This window comes from Callospermophilus lateralis, chromosome 3 (genome assembly GCF_048772815.1).
Source record: "Callospermophilus lateralis isolate mCalLat2 chromosome 3, mCalLat2.hap1, whole genome shotgun sequence".
Taxonomy (NCBI): Eukaryota; Metazoa; Chordata; class Mammalia; order Rodentia; family Sciuridae; genus Callospermophilus; species Callospermophilus lateralis.
In genome coordinates this window covers 60,851,680-60,868,146 of record NC_135307.1, presented here as the reverse complement: position 1 = coordinate 60,868,146, position 16,467 = coordinate 60,851,680, and the positions used below count along the sequence as shown (strand labels likewise).

The following is a 16,467-nucleotide window of genomic DNA, read 5'->3' as shown; positions in this document are numbered from 1 at the left end:
ACAGCACAGATATTATTCATATTTTACAGTTAAAGATGTTAAGGCTGAAGGAGGCTCAATTAACTTTCTAAGTTATTCATATATGGGCTTTAAATTCAGGTCTGGATGTTTTGACATATTCACTTCTTTTCACTATTAGACTGCTCTTCAATTATTCTTTGTAAAGGGTAGGCAGAAAGGAAGGCAATGAAAACTGAGTACCAGGTACTGGACAAGCTGAATTTGGAAATGTGTAAGGCAATAAGCTGTTACGGTTTGAAAGTGAGATATCCCCCAAAAGTCCATGTGTGGGACAATGCAAAAAGGCTTAGAAGTGAAATGGCTGGGCTATGAGAGTCTTAACCCAATCAGTTAATTAATACCCTGATGGGATTAACTGGGTGGGAGCTAAAGGCTGATAGGGTGTGGCTGGAGAAGGTAGGTCCTTTGGGGTGTACATTTGTATCTGTGAATTGGAGTCTCTCTCTCTGCTTCCTGATTGCCATGTAAGTCACCTCCACCACACTCTTCTGCCATGATGTTCTACCTCTCCTCGAGCCCCAAAGAATGGAGTTGGCCTTCTATGGACTGAGACCTCTGAAACCATGAGCCCTCTTCCTCCCCTAAAATTGTTCTTGTCAGGAATTTTAGTCACAACAGCAAAAAGCTAACAAAAACATAAGCTTAAGCAACTTTACAAAATTTACAAATCTAGTAAACTAGAGTTAAAATATGAATAATCTTACAACATTTCTCCCAATAATGATGTTGATGATGATATTATTACTAACAATAACCATTTACTTGGTGCTTAATATATTGTGCATAATATACTGTTAAAAGGGTCAGGCCACTGATACAATGCTACAAGTACAATCTAGTAAATGGAATTCTGGAGAGTGAAAGAAACTAGGTGACACTGGGATACAAGTCTTTGCCTGTCTGTTTAAGATTTCAGAGAATCCACAGCCTCTATTTAAGAACCATATAAACTTTCTACATCAGCATTTTCAAGTAGTAGAACATATAGTTTAAAAATTTAGCAAGCTCCCCAAATAATTCTGATGTAAATTCAAGTTTTAAAACCACAGATCAATAGGAACATATGGATTGGCTATCTTCCAGTGTGTTCTCCAAAACTATCTCATGCAGCTGAGATTCTAGTACTAATTAATTTGAGAAGAAATTAAACTTTCCTCTTAGTATTCTTCACTAAGTCAGATTGGTCTTCTCCACCTAACTGCAGTTAGTATGACTCAGAGTCTTAACCCAATCAGTTAATTAATCCCCTGATGGGATTTTTAGTTAGCTTTAGTCCACATCCTGTATGTGGATTTACACACATGAGCACACATACATATTATATCCCATTGAATAAGAAGACAGACATGGAAGTGAGAGAAGCTTAGTAAGTACTTATGTTGCATGTCCTAGAATATGTATATTTTAAAAATCTAAAGAACATATTTCATATAACTGTATAAAAGAACTTAAACAGCATATTCACACGTATAATAGATTTTGAATTTATTTTGCCAGTACCTACAATGAAATGTTGCCAATTTTTACTAAATTTTAAAAACCAAATGCTACAAAAATAATAGCCTAACACTTTGTATATCCAAAATAACCTTAAGTATCCTGAGCAGGAATGCAGTTCATCACTAAAAACCCTGCCTATCAGATGATAAAAATCCAATAGGCAGGTTTAATGCTCAGACAATTCCTATGAGCAGAAATGAGGTTACATGAATAAATATAGAAACTGTTGATTTTTTAGGATAAATTCCAATCCAGAAATGTGCCTATAAAGCAGAACTTTTCCTATCTAAACCTTTTATTGATGCTATTTAAATGCCATATATATTCAGTATAACATTTAGAAATATTCCTTTATACAGCAATTGGGTTAAAAATAAAGTAGTATAAATGGAAAAATCTAATTCAAGGCATTGTATTAAGGTTATTTTTTCCCCTTAATTCCATCAGAATATAATTAAGTAAATGAAAGGATATGAAAGTGGATAATAGGGAGAGGGACTGAAAAATGCTAGGTATGCTACTGACCATAAGACTGTTTGACAGTCTCTATCAAGGTCACATATGTTGATTAAACCCTATGATTCACATATCCACTTGGGTATAAACCAGGAAATGTGTATGTATGTGCATACTCATCAAATGTTAACAGAAGTTTTATTTGTAATAGTCTAAAATGTAAAATAACTCCATATCCATCAACAGTAGATGGATAAATAAATTGGGTATGCTCATACTATGGAATATTATACAACAATGAAAAGGAATTACTATCACATGAAATGGCATGCATGAATTTCACAGGTCAAAAGTTCAGTGAAAGCAGCCAGATAGAGAACATATCACATAATTTCAACTTCATGAAGGTTGAAATAAACAAAACTACTCTCTGGTGATAGAGACTGCAATAGTTATTACCTTTAGAAAGAGGTTATTGACTAGAAGGGTCATAAAAGTTCTTTCTAGGGTGCTGAAAATTTATATCTCAAGCTGAGTTGTGGTCACAAGGTTATATACACTAGTAAAAATTCATTTAGCTGCACACTAAGATTTCTATACTTTGCAGTATGTAAATTATAACTCAGATTTTAGAGTTAAAAAAATAGTATTATATTCCTCAATCCAGGTTAACTAAACAAGTTGACTCTGACTCACAAACTCACAAACTCTCAAAGTCATAAGCGATTACTTAGTGCCCAAAGGCAAAGCCCATATACCTAGTCCTTAAAATTGGTTAGACTTTATATATTTCAAAAAAAATTATATTTCAAAAAAGGTTTTAAAATGGTGTTTGTTTTTGAATAGAGTTATGAAAATTCTCTAATTTGAAGGCATCTGCACATAAGTCATAACGTAAGATCGTTCCTGTGTAGATTACTTAAAACCCCAGTTCTGCCATATTACTACTGGTCTCATTCTACATTGATCACACTTTGAACCAAGCCATAACATGAATGTGGTAGGAACACAATATTTAAACACTGCTTAAAATGGATCTACTCACATTTATGATGATGTTTAGAGATTCATCATCAGGAAGGAAAATACACACACTCCTGCGGTCTTGCATGACTCTGTTGTTTTGGAAATTCAATTTGTTCATTGTGTTGTGAGCTCTCAGTGGTCAGGGCTGGGCTCCGAGTCCTCAGCAATCGCTCAGGTTCCCAGCGCTCCAAAGCCAAACTCTCCTCCTCATCACACAGCTGACAGGAGAAGCATCATGCTGTTTGACTACGTAGGTTTCATAGCTGTAAAAAAGCCCAAAGGGAGGCCGGTGAATAAGGTATTGAGTTGATGAAGACAGAGACAGGGAGGTGAGCAGAGCACAAGTACTATGTGGGTACAGGAACAGCATGTCTCAGGCAGGGGGCCTCGTTCAATACATGAGAAGTCACCAAAATGTCCTCTATATTTTGCCCACTAGCAGTTTTCAAACTTTCATTCACAGTCATCTATTAAATTCAAAGCCAACAAGTGCTTCACACATGCAAGGCAGTCTTATGCTCTTGGAAACAGATCCTTCCTTTGAGGAGTTCCTAGTCTCACAGGAAGATAACTAAGGGATGGGAAATCAAATGACAAAAAAATAGCAGCAACAACAAAACCTCTCTTCCATTACTAGCAAAATAAATGTCTTGACTCTTATATCACATTCACTCTTCAAAGACCATAGACTGGCTTCCACTTCCTTCACCTTACTAGCTCACTCTGCTAAGGAAATCAGACATCTTTAGACCATCAGGAGTAAAGTACAGGATTCACTTCACCAATTTCCCATGGGTTTTAGGCCCTTCTTACAACTTTGTTGGTTCAGTTTTTATGATGCTGCTCTCTCATGATTCTCTAATTTGATAATTTAAACTTAATTTTCTCATTTCAGCAATCAATTAATACATAGAAATAATAAGACTGTATATATTAAACCACTATGTATTTTGGTTGCCTCTCCATCTCTAATCAGTTGAAAAAAGGTTGTTTTTATTTTTTAAAAAATTATATGATTTTGATGCATAAAATTTTATTTACAAGTAGTGAAAATTTAATCTCCAACTTTCAATAATCACCTCTCAATTCCATTTCATGTCTTATTGCACTGGTAACACGTTATAGAGCAATTTTAAAAGTGGCAAATGTTTCCTACTTTTAATGAGGCTTACATATAATATTGCTAATAGAACATTATTCAAAAAAGATATGTTGGGCTGGGGATGTGGCTCAAGCGGTAGTGCGCTTGCCTGGCATGCGTGCGGCCCGGGTTCGATCCTCAGCACCACATAGAAACAAAGATGTTGTATCCGCCGGAAAATAAATAAATATTAAAAATTCTCTCTCTCTCTCTCTCTCTCTCTTAAAAAAAAAGATATGTTAAGATTAGTTGTCCTCTATATATGGGATTATTCCTTGCCAACTTTTTTAAATAGGATGCAACAGAGAATTTCTAGGAAGGTGTTTTCAAAGAAACACAAATCAAACATAAATGAGATCAAATCTTGGCCTATTTGCACTTTAAAGTTAAATGTCTATCTGCTATCAGCAGGAGGGGAGTGAATATATTAGCATAAGAAGTAAATATAATTTAGCATTCTTTTAAGTTATAAATAAAATGGCATCTATAAAAGAATTAGTCAAAAATAAATAAAAACAAATGGTAATCATATGCTGCATTTCCTCATTAGGAAAGAGACCAGAAGTCTGCTTAGAAATTCTACTCTTCTTTTTTTTTATTTTTTAATATTTATTTTTAGTTTTCGGTGGACACAACATCTTTATTTTATTTTTATGTGGTTCTGAGGATCAAACCCAGAGCCCCGCGTATGCCAGGTGAGCACGCTATCGCTTGAGCCACATCCCCAGCCCAAAATTCTACTCTTCTTACAGGATATGTGCAACTGTTCCACATTGGGTAGGCACCATCATATCACCTCACTGGATTGCTGGAGGTCAGTGCTATGGTTTTCTCCAGAATGGATGGTCAGCCATGTATTCTAGGACCACAATCTAACTGATTCCAAAATCTAATCACTCATCTAGAAAAATGCATGCTTTTCATACAACAGTTCCAAAGTACCAGTTGACAGGGTACAGTGTTGACTATATAAGAGTCACCTGGGTGCTTTGTAATAGGTGCAGAATCTTGAGCACAGTGACATTGCTACTGACGTAGAATGTCTCAGGCCAGGTATTTCTTATGTGCAGCCACGTTTGAAAACCATCACTTTAGTTAATGGGAGTTACGGAGCATAGTGTTAGATATATTATCTTAGGGTATACATTGGGAAAATATCTTGGGAACAAAGAAATGGGATTAAGCAACAAATGTGAATGATATCACATCATCACTGTAACATTCTTAACATTTCAAAGGTATAAAACCCTAAAGAAGATCAAATTTGTGTACTCAGAACATTTTCCTAAAAAATGGTGATCTAGGGACAAACAAGTTTGTTTACTACTGTATTCTATTTAGCCCTTTCCTAGAAATTCAGAAAACATTAAAGCCTCTGAGAAATCATGCAGGCAACTTCTAATTTACTTCAGTATCTCTTAAACTTACTTGAGTACAGGAATATCCCCAAGGCATATCTATTAAGGTCCTGTACAATGATACTCTTAGGCATATCATTTGAGTAATGCAGTTTTAAAATGATTTCTTTGTCAAATATTATGTTTCATGGAAAAAAATATTCCCTGTACATTGATCTATTTCAATAGTTAGACCTCCTCTTTACTTTATGAAATGTTTAAAAAAAAACAAAAGAAATTATAAGCTATGATTAAATGCCTATTATTTAAGCCAAACTTTTAAGTGATATTAACCCCAGTATAATTCTTCTTATTTAAGTCTATACTTCAAATTGAGTTAGTCATATAATTTTCCATTTCTAATTAAACCAATTAAAGCAGGGTATTTCCTACTGACCTACTTTCTAGGATTTAAAAGATAAATTGAGAAAAAAAACTTCTGAAGTTTGGAATATTTCAAGAGCATCATTAAAATAACTTGAAAGTTTCATTTGGGTACAACTTTTATTTTATGGTTCAAGTATGTAACACAGAAGAAGACTGGAAGATTATTGAAGCAAATTTAATCAAAGCAGAGTTTAGAAGAGACAGTGCTATTTTACAGCTGTTTTTTTGTTTTTGTTTTTTTTTTTTTTTTTTTTTGCTTTGAAGGTAGAAAAAAGCTCTGAAAGAGAAAGTATTAAGTTTTATTTTACTCAGGACAGCATTAAAACTGATTAAATGGTTCCACTGAAATAGCAAAATCACCATCTCTCCTCCCACATATACCAGTAAAAAAATTAATCTTAAATGGGGTAGTCCCGGGGAAAAGAACTGACTAAATTTATATCAATTTGAATTGTACACAGCAGCCTGTCAGACAATGGCTACTTATACTTCATCCTCAGCTGAGCCCCAAATCAGTGCCAGGAGGACACACTTCCTACTCCAAGGCAAATCTCTCACATCTGACATCTTATGACAGTTTGTTTATGGACAAACCATGTTGTCCTAATGTCATTTCTAGGCAACAAAAAAACAGCCTTAATAGTGATCAAGTCTTACCCTTCCATTTCATTAACAATTAATTTAAAAACAAAATACACTGAGTATGAAATTCTCCACCTTGAATGTCCACCCATATAATATAGTCTCCTTTTGAATACAGGCAAAAGAGGATTTTCAATTCTAGGGTTATCTCCCTAAAAAAGGGGGGAAAAAGATGATAATTTGATAAGAGATTATTATAAGGCAAGCCTGGTTAAGACATATCGAGTCAATATACCTATCAAAAACAAAGCAAAAAAATTCATTTGGAAAATTGGATTGTAGAGACCCCTATTTTCTAATTTAATTATCACACATTTATAAAATCACTTATATATCTGTGTGATATATTTTATTTATTTTTTTACTTTTATGGTTGGTTGTTAAAAACATTACCTGGTTCTTGATATATCATATTTCACACTTTGATTCAAGTGGGTTATGAACTCCCATTTTTACCCCGTATACAGATTGCAGAATCACATCGGTTACACATCCATTAATTTACCTATTACCATACTAGTGTCTGTTGTATTCTGTTGCCTTTCCTATCCTCTACTATCCCCCCTCCCCTCCCTCTCCTCCCCTCCCCTCTTCTCTCTCTACCCCCTCTACTGTAATTCATTTCTCTCCCTTGTTTTTTTTTCCCCCTTTCCCCTCACTTCCTCTTGTATGTAATTTTGTAAAACCATGAGGGTCTCCTTCCATTTCCATGTAATTTCCCTTCTCTCTCCCTTTCCCTCCCACCTCTCACCCCTGTTTAATGTTAATCTTCTTCTCATGCTTTTCTCCCTACTCAGTTCTTAGTTACTCTCCTTATATCAAAGAAAACATTTGGCATTTGTTTTTTAGGGATTGGCTAGCTTCACTTAGCATAATCTGCTCTAATGCCATCCATTTCCCTGCAAATTCTATGATTTTGGCATTTTTTAATGCAGAGTGATACTCCATTGTGTATAAATGACACATTTTTTTAATCCATTCATCTATTGAAGGGCATCTAGGTTGGTTCCACAGTCTAGCTATTGTGAATTGTGCTGCTATGAACATCGATGTAGCAGTGTCCCTGTAGTATGCTCTTTTTAGGTCTTTAGGGAATAGACCGAGAAGGGGAATAGCTGGGTCAAATGGTGGTTCCATTCCCAGCTTTCCAAGAAATCTCCATACTGCTTTCCAAATTGGCCGAACCAATTTGCAGTCCCACCAGCAATGTTCAAGTGTACCCTTTTCCCCACATCCTTGCCAGCACTTGTTGTTGTTTGACTTCATAATGGCTGCCAATCTTACTGGAGTGAGATGGTATCTTAGGGTGGTTTTGATTTGCATTTCTCTGACTGCTAGAGATGGTGAGCATTTTTTCATGTACTTGTTGATTGATTGTATGTCCTCCTCTGAGAAGTGTCTGTTCAGGTCCTTGGCCCATTTGTTGATTGGGTTATTTGTTTTCTTATTGTTTAATTTTTTGAGTTCTTTGTATACTCTGGATATTAGGGCTCTATCTGAAGTGTGAGGAGTAAAGATTTGTTCCCAGGACGTAGGCTCCCTATTTACCTCTCTTCTTGTTTCTTTTGCTGAGAAAAAACTTTTTAGTTTGAGTAAGTCCCATTTGTTGATTCTAGTTATTAACTCTTGTGCTATGGGTGTCCAATTGAGGAATTTGGAGCCCGACCCCACAGTATGTAGATCGTAGCCAACTATTTCTTCTATCAGACACCGTGTCTCTGCTTTGTTATCAAGCTCCTTGATCCATTTTGAGTTAACTTTTGTGCATGGCGAGAGAAAGGGATTCAGTTTCATTTTGATGCATATGGATTTCCAGTTTTCCCAGCACCATTTGTTGAAGATGCTATCCTTCCTCCATTGCATGCTTTTAGCCCCTTTATCAAATTTAAGATAGTTGTAATATTGTGGATTTGTTTCTGTGTCCTCTATTCTGTACCATTGGTCCACCCGCCTGTTTTGGTACCAGTACAATGCTGTTTTTGTTACTATTGCTCTGTAGTATAGTTTGAGGTCTGGTATCTCTATACCGCCTGATTCACACTTCCTGCTTAGAGTTGTTTTTGCTATTCTGGGTCTTTTATTTTTCCATATGAATTTCATAATTGCTTTATCTATTTCTACAAGAAATGCCATTGGGATTTTGATTGGCATTGCATTAAACCTATAGAGAACTTTTGGTAATATTGCCATTTTGATGATGTTAGTTCTACCTATCCATGAACAGGGTATATTTTTCCATCTTCTAAGATCTTCTTCTATTTCTCTCTTTAGGGTTCTGTAGTTTTCATTGTATAAGTCTTTCACCTCTTTTGTTAGGTTGATTCCCAAGTATTTTATTTGGGGGGGGGGAATATTGTGAATGGAGTGGTTGTCCTCATTTCCATCTCAGAGGATTTGTTGCTGATATACAGGGATGCCTTTTATTTATGCATGTTGATTTTATATCCTGCCACTTTGCTGAATTTGTTTATTAGCTCTAATAGTTTCTTTGTAGACCCTTTTGGATCTGCTAGGTATAGAATCATGTCATCTGCAAATAGTGATGATTTAAGTTCTTCTTTTCCTATTTTTATGCCTTTAATTTCTTTCGTCTAATTGCTCTAGCCAGTGTTTCGAGAACTTTGTTGAACAGAAGTGGTGAGAGAGGGCATCCCTGTCTTGTTCCAGATTTTAGAGGGAATGTCTTCAATTTTTCTCCATTCAGAATGATGCTAGCCTGAGGCTTAGCATAGATAGCTTTTACAATATTGAGGTATGTTCCTGTTATTCCTAGTTTTTCTAGAGTTTTGAACATAAAGGGATGCTGTACTTTGTCGAATGCTTTTTCTGCATCTATCGAGATGATCATATGGTTCTTATCGTTAAGTCTATTGATGTGGTGAATAACAGGTAGATAGAGGTTATAAAAAACAAACAAACAGAAATCCTAGAAATGCAAACCAACTTAAAAACTCTAATGATAATACTACCAGCAGAGTAGAACACTTAGAAGATAGAACATCAGACAATGAAGACAAAGTATTTCAACTTGAAAAGAACATAGAGAGCTCAGCGAGACTCTTAAGAAACCATGAGTAGAACATCCAAGAAATATGGGATAACATAAAGAGACCAAACTTAAGAGTCATTGGGATACAGGAAGGTATAGAGGTCCAAACCAAAGGAATGAGCAATCTGTTCAACAAAATAATAGGAGGAAACTTCCCAGACTTGAAGAATGAGACAGAATCCCAAATCCTAGAAGCCTACAGGACGCCAAATGTGCAAAATCATAAGAGACCCACACCTAGACACATTATAATGAAAATGCCCAACATACAGAATAAGGAGAGAATTTCAAAAGCTTCAAGAGAAAGGAAGCAGATTATATTTAGGGGTAAACCAATCAGGATAACAGCTGATCTTTCAACATAGACTCTGAAAGCTAGAAGATCCTGGAACAACATATTTCAAACGCTGAAAGAAAATGGGTTCCAACCAAGAATTGTGTATCCAGCGAAATTAAGCTTCTGGATGGAAGATGAAATTAAAACCTTCCACGATAAACAAGAGCTAAAAGAATTTGCAGCTAGAAAACTATCTCTTCAAAACATCCACGGGAAAACATTACAGGAAGAGGAAATGGAAAATAACAATGAAAACCAACAGTGGGAGGTAGTACAGTAAAAGGGAAAAAATAATCAAAGAGGAAAAACAAACCATGTTAAGTAATGTAAATAAACAAATATGGCTGGAAGAACAATCCGTATCTCAATAATAACCCTAAATGTTAATGGCTTAAACTCACCAATTAAGAGACTCAGGCTAGTAGAATGGATCAAAAAAAAAAAAAAAAAGATCCAACAATATGCTGCCTACAGGAGACGCATTTGATAGGAAAAGACATACATAGACTGAAGGTGAAAGGTTGGGAAAAATCGTATCACTCATATGGACTTTGGAAACAAGCAGGAGTATCCATACTCATATCAAATAAAATAGATTTCAAGCCAAAGTTAATCAAAAGGGATAAATAGGGACACTACATACTGCTCAAGGGAACCATACACCAACAAGACATAACAATTATAAATATATATGCTCCAAACAATGGTGCAGCTATGTTCATCAAACTCTTCTCAAGTTCAAGAGTCTAATAGACCACCATAGAATAATTATGGGAGACTTCAACACACCTGTCTCACCACTAGACAGATCTTCCAAACAAAAGTTGAATAAAGAAACTATAGAACTCAATAATAGAATTAATAACCTAGACTTAATTGACATATATAGAATATACCACCCAACATCAAGCAGTTACACTTTTTTCTCAGCAGCACATGGATCCTTCTCAAAAATAGATCATATATTATGTCACAGGGCAACTCTTAGACATTATAAAGGAGTAGAGATAATACCATGCATCTTATCTGATCATAATCGAATGAAACTGGAGATCAACAATAAAAGAAGGAAGGAAAAATCATGCACCACCTGGAGAATGAACAATAGGTTACTGAATGATCAATGGGTTATAGAAGACATCAAGGAGGAAATTAAAAAATTCTTAGAGATAAATGAAAACACAGACACAACATATCGGGATCTATGGGACACAATGAAAGCAGTGCTAAGAGGAAAATTCATTGCCTGGAGTTCATTCCTTAAAAAAAGGAAAAACCAAGAAATAAATGATCTCACACTTCATCTCAAAATCCTAGAAAAAGAAGAGCAAAACAACAGCAAAAGAAGTAGAAGGCAAGAAATAATTAAAATCAGAGCTGAAATTAATGAAATCTAAACAAAACAAACAATTGAAAAAATTGAAAAAACTAAAAGTTGGTTCTTTGAAAAAATAAATAAAATCGACAGACCCTTAGCCATGCTAACGAAGAGAAGAAGAGAGAGAACTAAAATTACTAGCATACAGGATGAAAAAGGAAATATCACAACAGACACTTCAGAAATACAAAAGATAATTAGAAATTATTTTGAATCCTTATACTCCAATAAAATAGAAGATAGTGAAGGCATCGATAAATTTCTTAAGTCATATGATCTGCCCAGATTGAGTCAGAAGGATATAGACAACCTAAACAGACCAATATCAATTGAGGAAATAGAAGAAACCATCAAAAGATTACCAACTAAGAAAAGCCCAGGACCGGATGGGTATACAGCAGAGTTTTACAAAACCTTTAAAGAAGAATTAATACGAATACTTTTCAAGCTATTCCAGGAAATAGAAAAAGAGGGAGAACTTCCAAATTCATTCTACAAGGCCAACATCACCCTGATTCCTAAACCAGACAAAGACAATTCAAAGAAAGAAAACTACAGACCATTATCTCTAATGAATCTAGATGCAAAAATCCTCAATAAAATTCTGGCGAATCAGATACAAAAACATATCAAAAAAATTGTGCACCATGATCAAGTAGGATTCATCCCTGGGATGCAAGGCTGGTTCAATATACGGAAATCAATAAATGTGATATATTTTATATGATGTTTATTTGCTGAAAAGCAAGACTACAAAAGCAATAGATGTTGCACCACCACTTATGGAATAATCATCTAAGGACACATTACTGCCAAAAAACATTTTTGTCCTTGATACCTAAGAGTACACTCATGTCTACTTCAAGAGAATTTATAATGGATAACAGCATTAAGTATGTGAATATTGTGCTACATTACTGTGGGTGAGGTCATTTTGGAATAAATAGTATATTGTCTCTAATGTATGATAGTCTATCCTAAAAATGATATCCAAATGCCTCAGCTTTTTTTGGTTACTTATTATTACAAAATATGTGCATTAAACACCTGCTGTAAGCTCTAAGCATACAGCACTAAACAAAATAAATACCCTGTTCTCATACACACAATACATAGTGATAATACATGCTATGAAGAAAAGTAAGTCCAGGATAGGTGAGAGAGATGATGGAGATATGAGAGTGGTGCTGATGCTACATCACATAGGGTAATCAGGGGAAGCATTTCTGATGGATCAATATCTGAACAGACACCTGAATTGAGGGGGTTATCATTTCCTTCTTCTATCCATCCATCCATTCATTTGTTAATTTCAAGAAAGAGTTTTCCAGGCAGTGAGAATGGTAAATGCTAAGGCTCACTTATTGTTCAAAATAGATGAAATAATAGTACTTATGATGACTAATATTTACTACACATCATATACAAGGTATCTTACAACAGGGAGAGAGGGAGAAAGGGAGGGAGGGATAAAGGGAGGGAAGGAGGCAGGGAGGGGGAGAGAGAGAAAGTGAGAGAGAGAGAGAGAGAGAGAGAGAGAGAGAGAGAGTGTGTGTGTGTGTGTGTGTGTTTTAATCCCCAATGCACATATCCTCACTAAATGCTGGTTGTCTGGTTTACTACATATGTCTTTGGCCAATAAAGATTCTACAGTAGGCTTTCTTGACCTTAGTACTACTGTCATTTTGGGCCAAATATTCTTTGTGGTGAGGGGCTGTCCTGTGCACTATGGGATGTTCAGCAGTATCTTTGACTTATGCCCACAAAATGCCAGCAGCCTTTCTCTTACCAGTTTGACAACCCACAATGTCTGTAGACACTGCCAAAATTTGTCCTAGAAGCTAAATTACCCATAGTTGGGAACCAATGCTCTTTAAGTTTCCAGAGTCACCAGAGTCATTACAGGCTTCTTTTAACCAGCCAGCTGAGTTTTTTTTTTTTTTTAATAATATAGCTCTTCCTAAATACATATTTTCTAACTAAAAATCAATAATTGAATTCTAAAAACTCAAATACGAACCTTAAAAGTCAAATCTTTCAGCTTCTTATATGTGCATGGCCTCTGACTTTGGAATATCTTTGAAGTTTAGCCTTCTTGAAACTTAAATTTTTTTAGTGTAGTGTGTTACTACACTTCTCACAGAAACATACTTCCATTATTACTAGACACTTGTTTCTAGAAGGGTCTATATCTTGATACTAATACATGAAAACATAAAAAGTTACCTGGAAATAACTGATACCTCATTTTCAATTTGCCTGTATGCTCTGTGTTATATGGATTTTTTTTTCCATTTTAAAAGAAAGGTTCATTTACTCATAAGAGCCATTTGAGAACCATAGAACTATTTTGTCACTTAATTTGAATAATAAAAAAATTAAACACTTTTGTGTCATTGCCCATTTTTTCAGTTATTGTTTTACCTAAGAAGAAAGTAACTGATATCTATCAACTATGTGGAGCCAAATGTTTAGGCAAGAACATCAGATTCTTTAGTGTCCTCTCTTTCCCATCTTCCAATCATTGTGTGGATAGATAAATGAAGCACTGTGGAAGGGCTAAGACCATTATTCATAGGGTGATTCTCAGGTGTTTAGAGGCAATATGGACAAAATACAGATTAAGATAGACCAACCTCCCCCAGAGTAAAACCTAGACCCTAATGTAGATTCCCCAAAGCTAACTGTATGGCCTTGAGCAAGTCAGCTAATCTCTGAGACTGATTCTTCATCTATAACATCCATACTAATGGCCTCCTAAGATTACTGGAAGAATTACATGAGACTTAATGAGTATTTTTAATGAGTATCATACATCGAGTTGTTTAGGGGGAGGCATTGTTCACTGAAATACGAGTCATGAGTTTCCAGGTAATGAGAAGGAATGCCTACAACTAGGTAACAATAATTCATATCAGAAATATACACCTTAGAGCCAGATGCAACAATTGGGCTAAACTTTGGGAGGTCTATTGGGGATAAAGTTAAATGTATTATTGTTTGTAAATGGGTCAGTAACATTATATTAGGTGGTTACCCCTTTGAAATTTTATGTATAGAAAAAAGAAAAGATATGTGTGGGTAGGTGGGTTCAAATGTGTGCTGGCTGACCAAAGGATTGAAGATAGAGGACACATGCTTTAACCTGTTTGGCACCACCTTTCCATTTGGAAGTACCATCCTAGAAGTTTCCAATGGGCTATCAATCATAGTATATTCTCCAATCTGAAAGAGTGGAAAAGTAATATAGAATAGGAATGTGATCTTGTGTTGGCCAAATGGGGTACTCCACTCTCCAACCACAAAGGTTGATTTACTAGGTGAAAATAAAACCTAAGCAAAACCAGAATTTTTCCATGAAATTTGTATAAACATTGGGATGGAGAGGGCAAATTCTTTCTTTATATTGCTCTTTGTGAGAAGGATATGAGTCTAGAGCCTCAAGTAATCATCTTTGATAACACATTATAAGAACTTTCCTGAGAAGGATACCACCACAGAAGAAAGGAAAGCTCAGAATGAGTGCTGATTACATCATTTGAACCACTGCCTCTAGCTGTGTCCGAAGCCAGGAATCATCCATAGTAATTCCCACTTGGTGAGCCAATCAACTATCTTTGCTCCTAAACTAACTCTGGCACTTGCAACTGAGTAAGTCCTCTCTAATATAGTCCACCCAACAAGAAGTTGATTGCTTCATAATTTATTCATTTATTCACAAAATATTTACACCCACTGGCTGCACACCAATACCAATATTTACTTTTCTTGAAAAAAACTGCTCTGTATTAAAGTTTCTCTCCATTTTAAAAACAAAGCAGAATATTCACTATGATGAGTATGCATCATAAGCAGAAAAGATCTACAAAAGTAGAAAAAACTCCAAGTAACTGAAAAATTTAGATGGTAGAGTTGCTTTGCAGACACTACCATTCTTTAAGAGCACCACATACAACAAGTAACTTATGTGAATAATGCATAAATGTTTTTAAGGTAAGCAAATCATGTTGGGCAGTTAATTCATAACTATAATTTTCAGCATTAAAGGAATACCTCCTCATCTTAAATATTAATGTGTGGGTATTAATCCAGTCTTATTAGAGACTATGATGTGTTTGTACAGATTTGTGCTGAATATACTTTTACTACATTGTCTGTAATAAATTACTGCAGCCATGAAAAAAAATGCCTTTTCTGAAAACAAAGTATCTGAAAAGGTAGATTGATACATAATTTGTGGATGTAGCGCTAATAGTATTTTCATAGTAATTTTGGTAAAAATACATTAATTTGGGGCATATATATATATTTGATAAGGGAAAAACCATGAAGCTAATTACCAAATGTAACCCAATAGAGACTGTAATCTGACTATAACATTGCACTATAAGTGGCTATGTTGTTCACGTGAAATGCAGGCTAGTTGTGGGACCAATGGAAAGGTTGAGATTGGAAAGAGGAAATGTAACGATCAGCAGTATAATGTGCTACTTAACAGCTTGGACTCTAGATCAGACTGCTTGGGTTTGAATTCCAGCTCTGATATCACCTGGGTGTCTCAAGGCAAGTCTTTTTACTTCTTTGAGTCCATTTATCTTTCCTTTGACATGAGATTTTTAAGAAGATTATTAAATGGGTTACTCATAAGCGACCCAGTTAGAATAGACCTTGATAAATACTACCAAGATAAGGAACTGGCTTCATATCATGAAAAACAAGTAGAAGCTCTGCTTTTTGGTAATATGTAGTGGTTGTAATCTATCCATTTTGTCATCAAGCATAACTTGAGAAATCGTTTTTTTCCTGTTGGTAGCTAATAGATTATTTCATTCTTGTATAAATAAGATTTTATATACCTTGAGGTTAAGAATTGAAAAGAACTTTCATATTTAAGTGGCTTTAAGTTAATGCCAAGTACTACTCATCACACTCTAATAACTAAAATTATGTAGTGAGTCTTTGGCTATAGAAAAGGGAGAATAAGAAAGACGAGAACTTTATATTGCAATAAGGAGAAAAATTAGTGAAATTTATATATTCTCAAAAGCTATGGGAAACATTGTAAATCACTGCAACCAATATGGCTTTTATAGTAAAGGTCATAAAGATGTTCATACCTTTCGACTCAATAAT

General features: G+C 35.1%; 1 protein-coding gene across 2 annotated transcripts in view; it reads right to left on the bottom strand.

Annotated features, from left to right (window-relative positions):
* The window catches only part of Frmd6 (FERM domain containing 6), an 86,438-nt gene that overhangs the window by 38,075 nt on the left and 31,896 nt on the right, over positions 1–16,467 (bottom strand). For both annotated transcript variants that reach the window (XM_076848302.2, XM_076848303.2), the window contains exon 2: positions 3,023–3,266. In XM_076848302.2, the coding sequence (XP_076704417.1) occupies positions 3,023–3,121 (99 nt within the window). In that variant the 5' untranslated portion in view covers positions 3,122–3,266. The remainder of the gene's footprint in view (positions 1–3,022; positions 3,267–16,467) is intronic.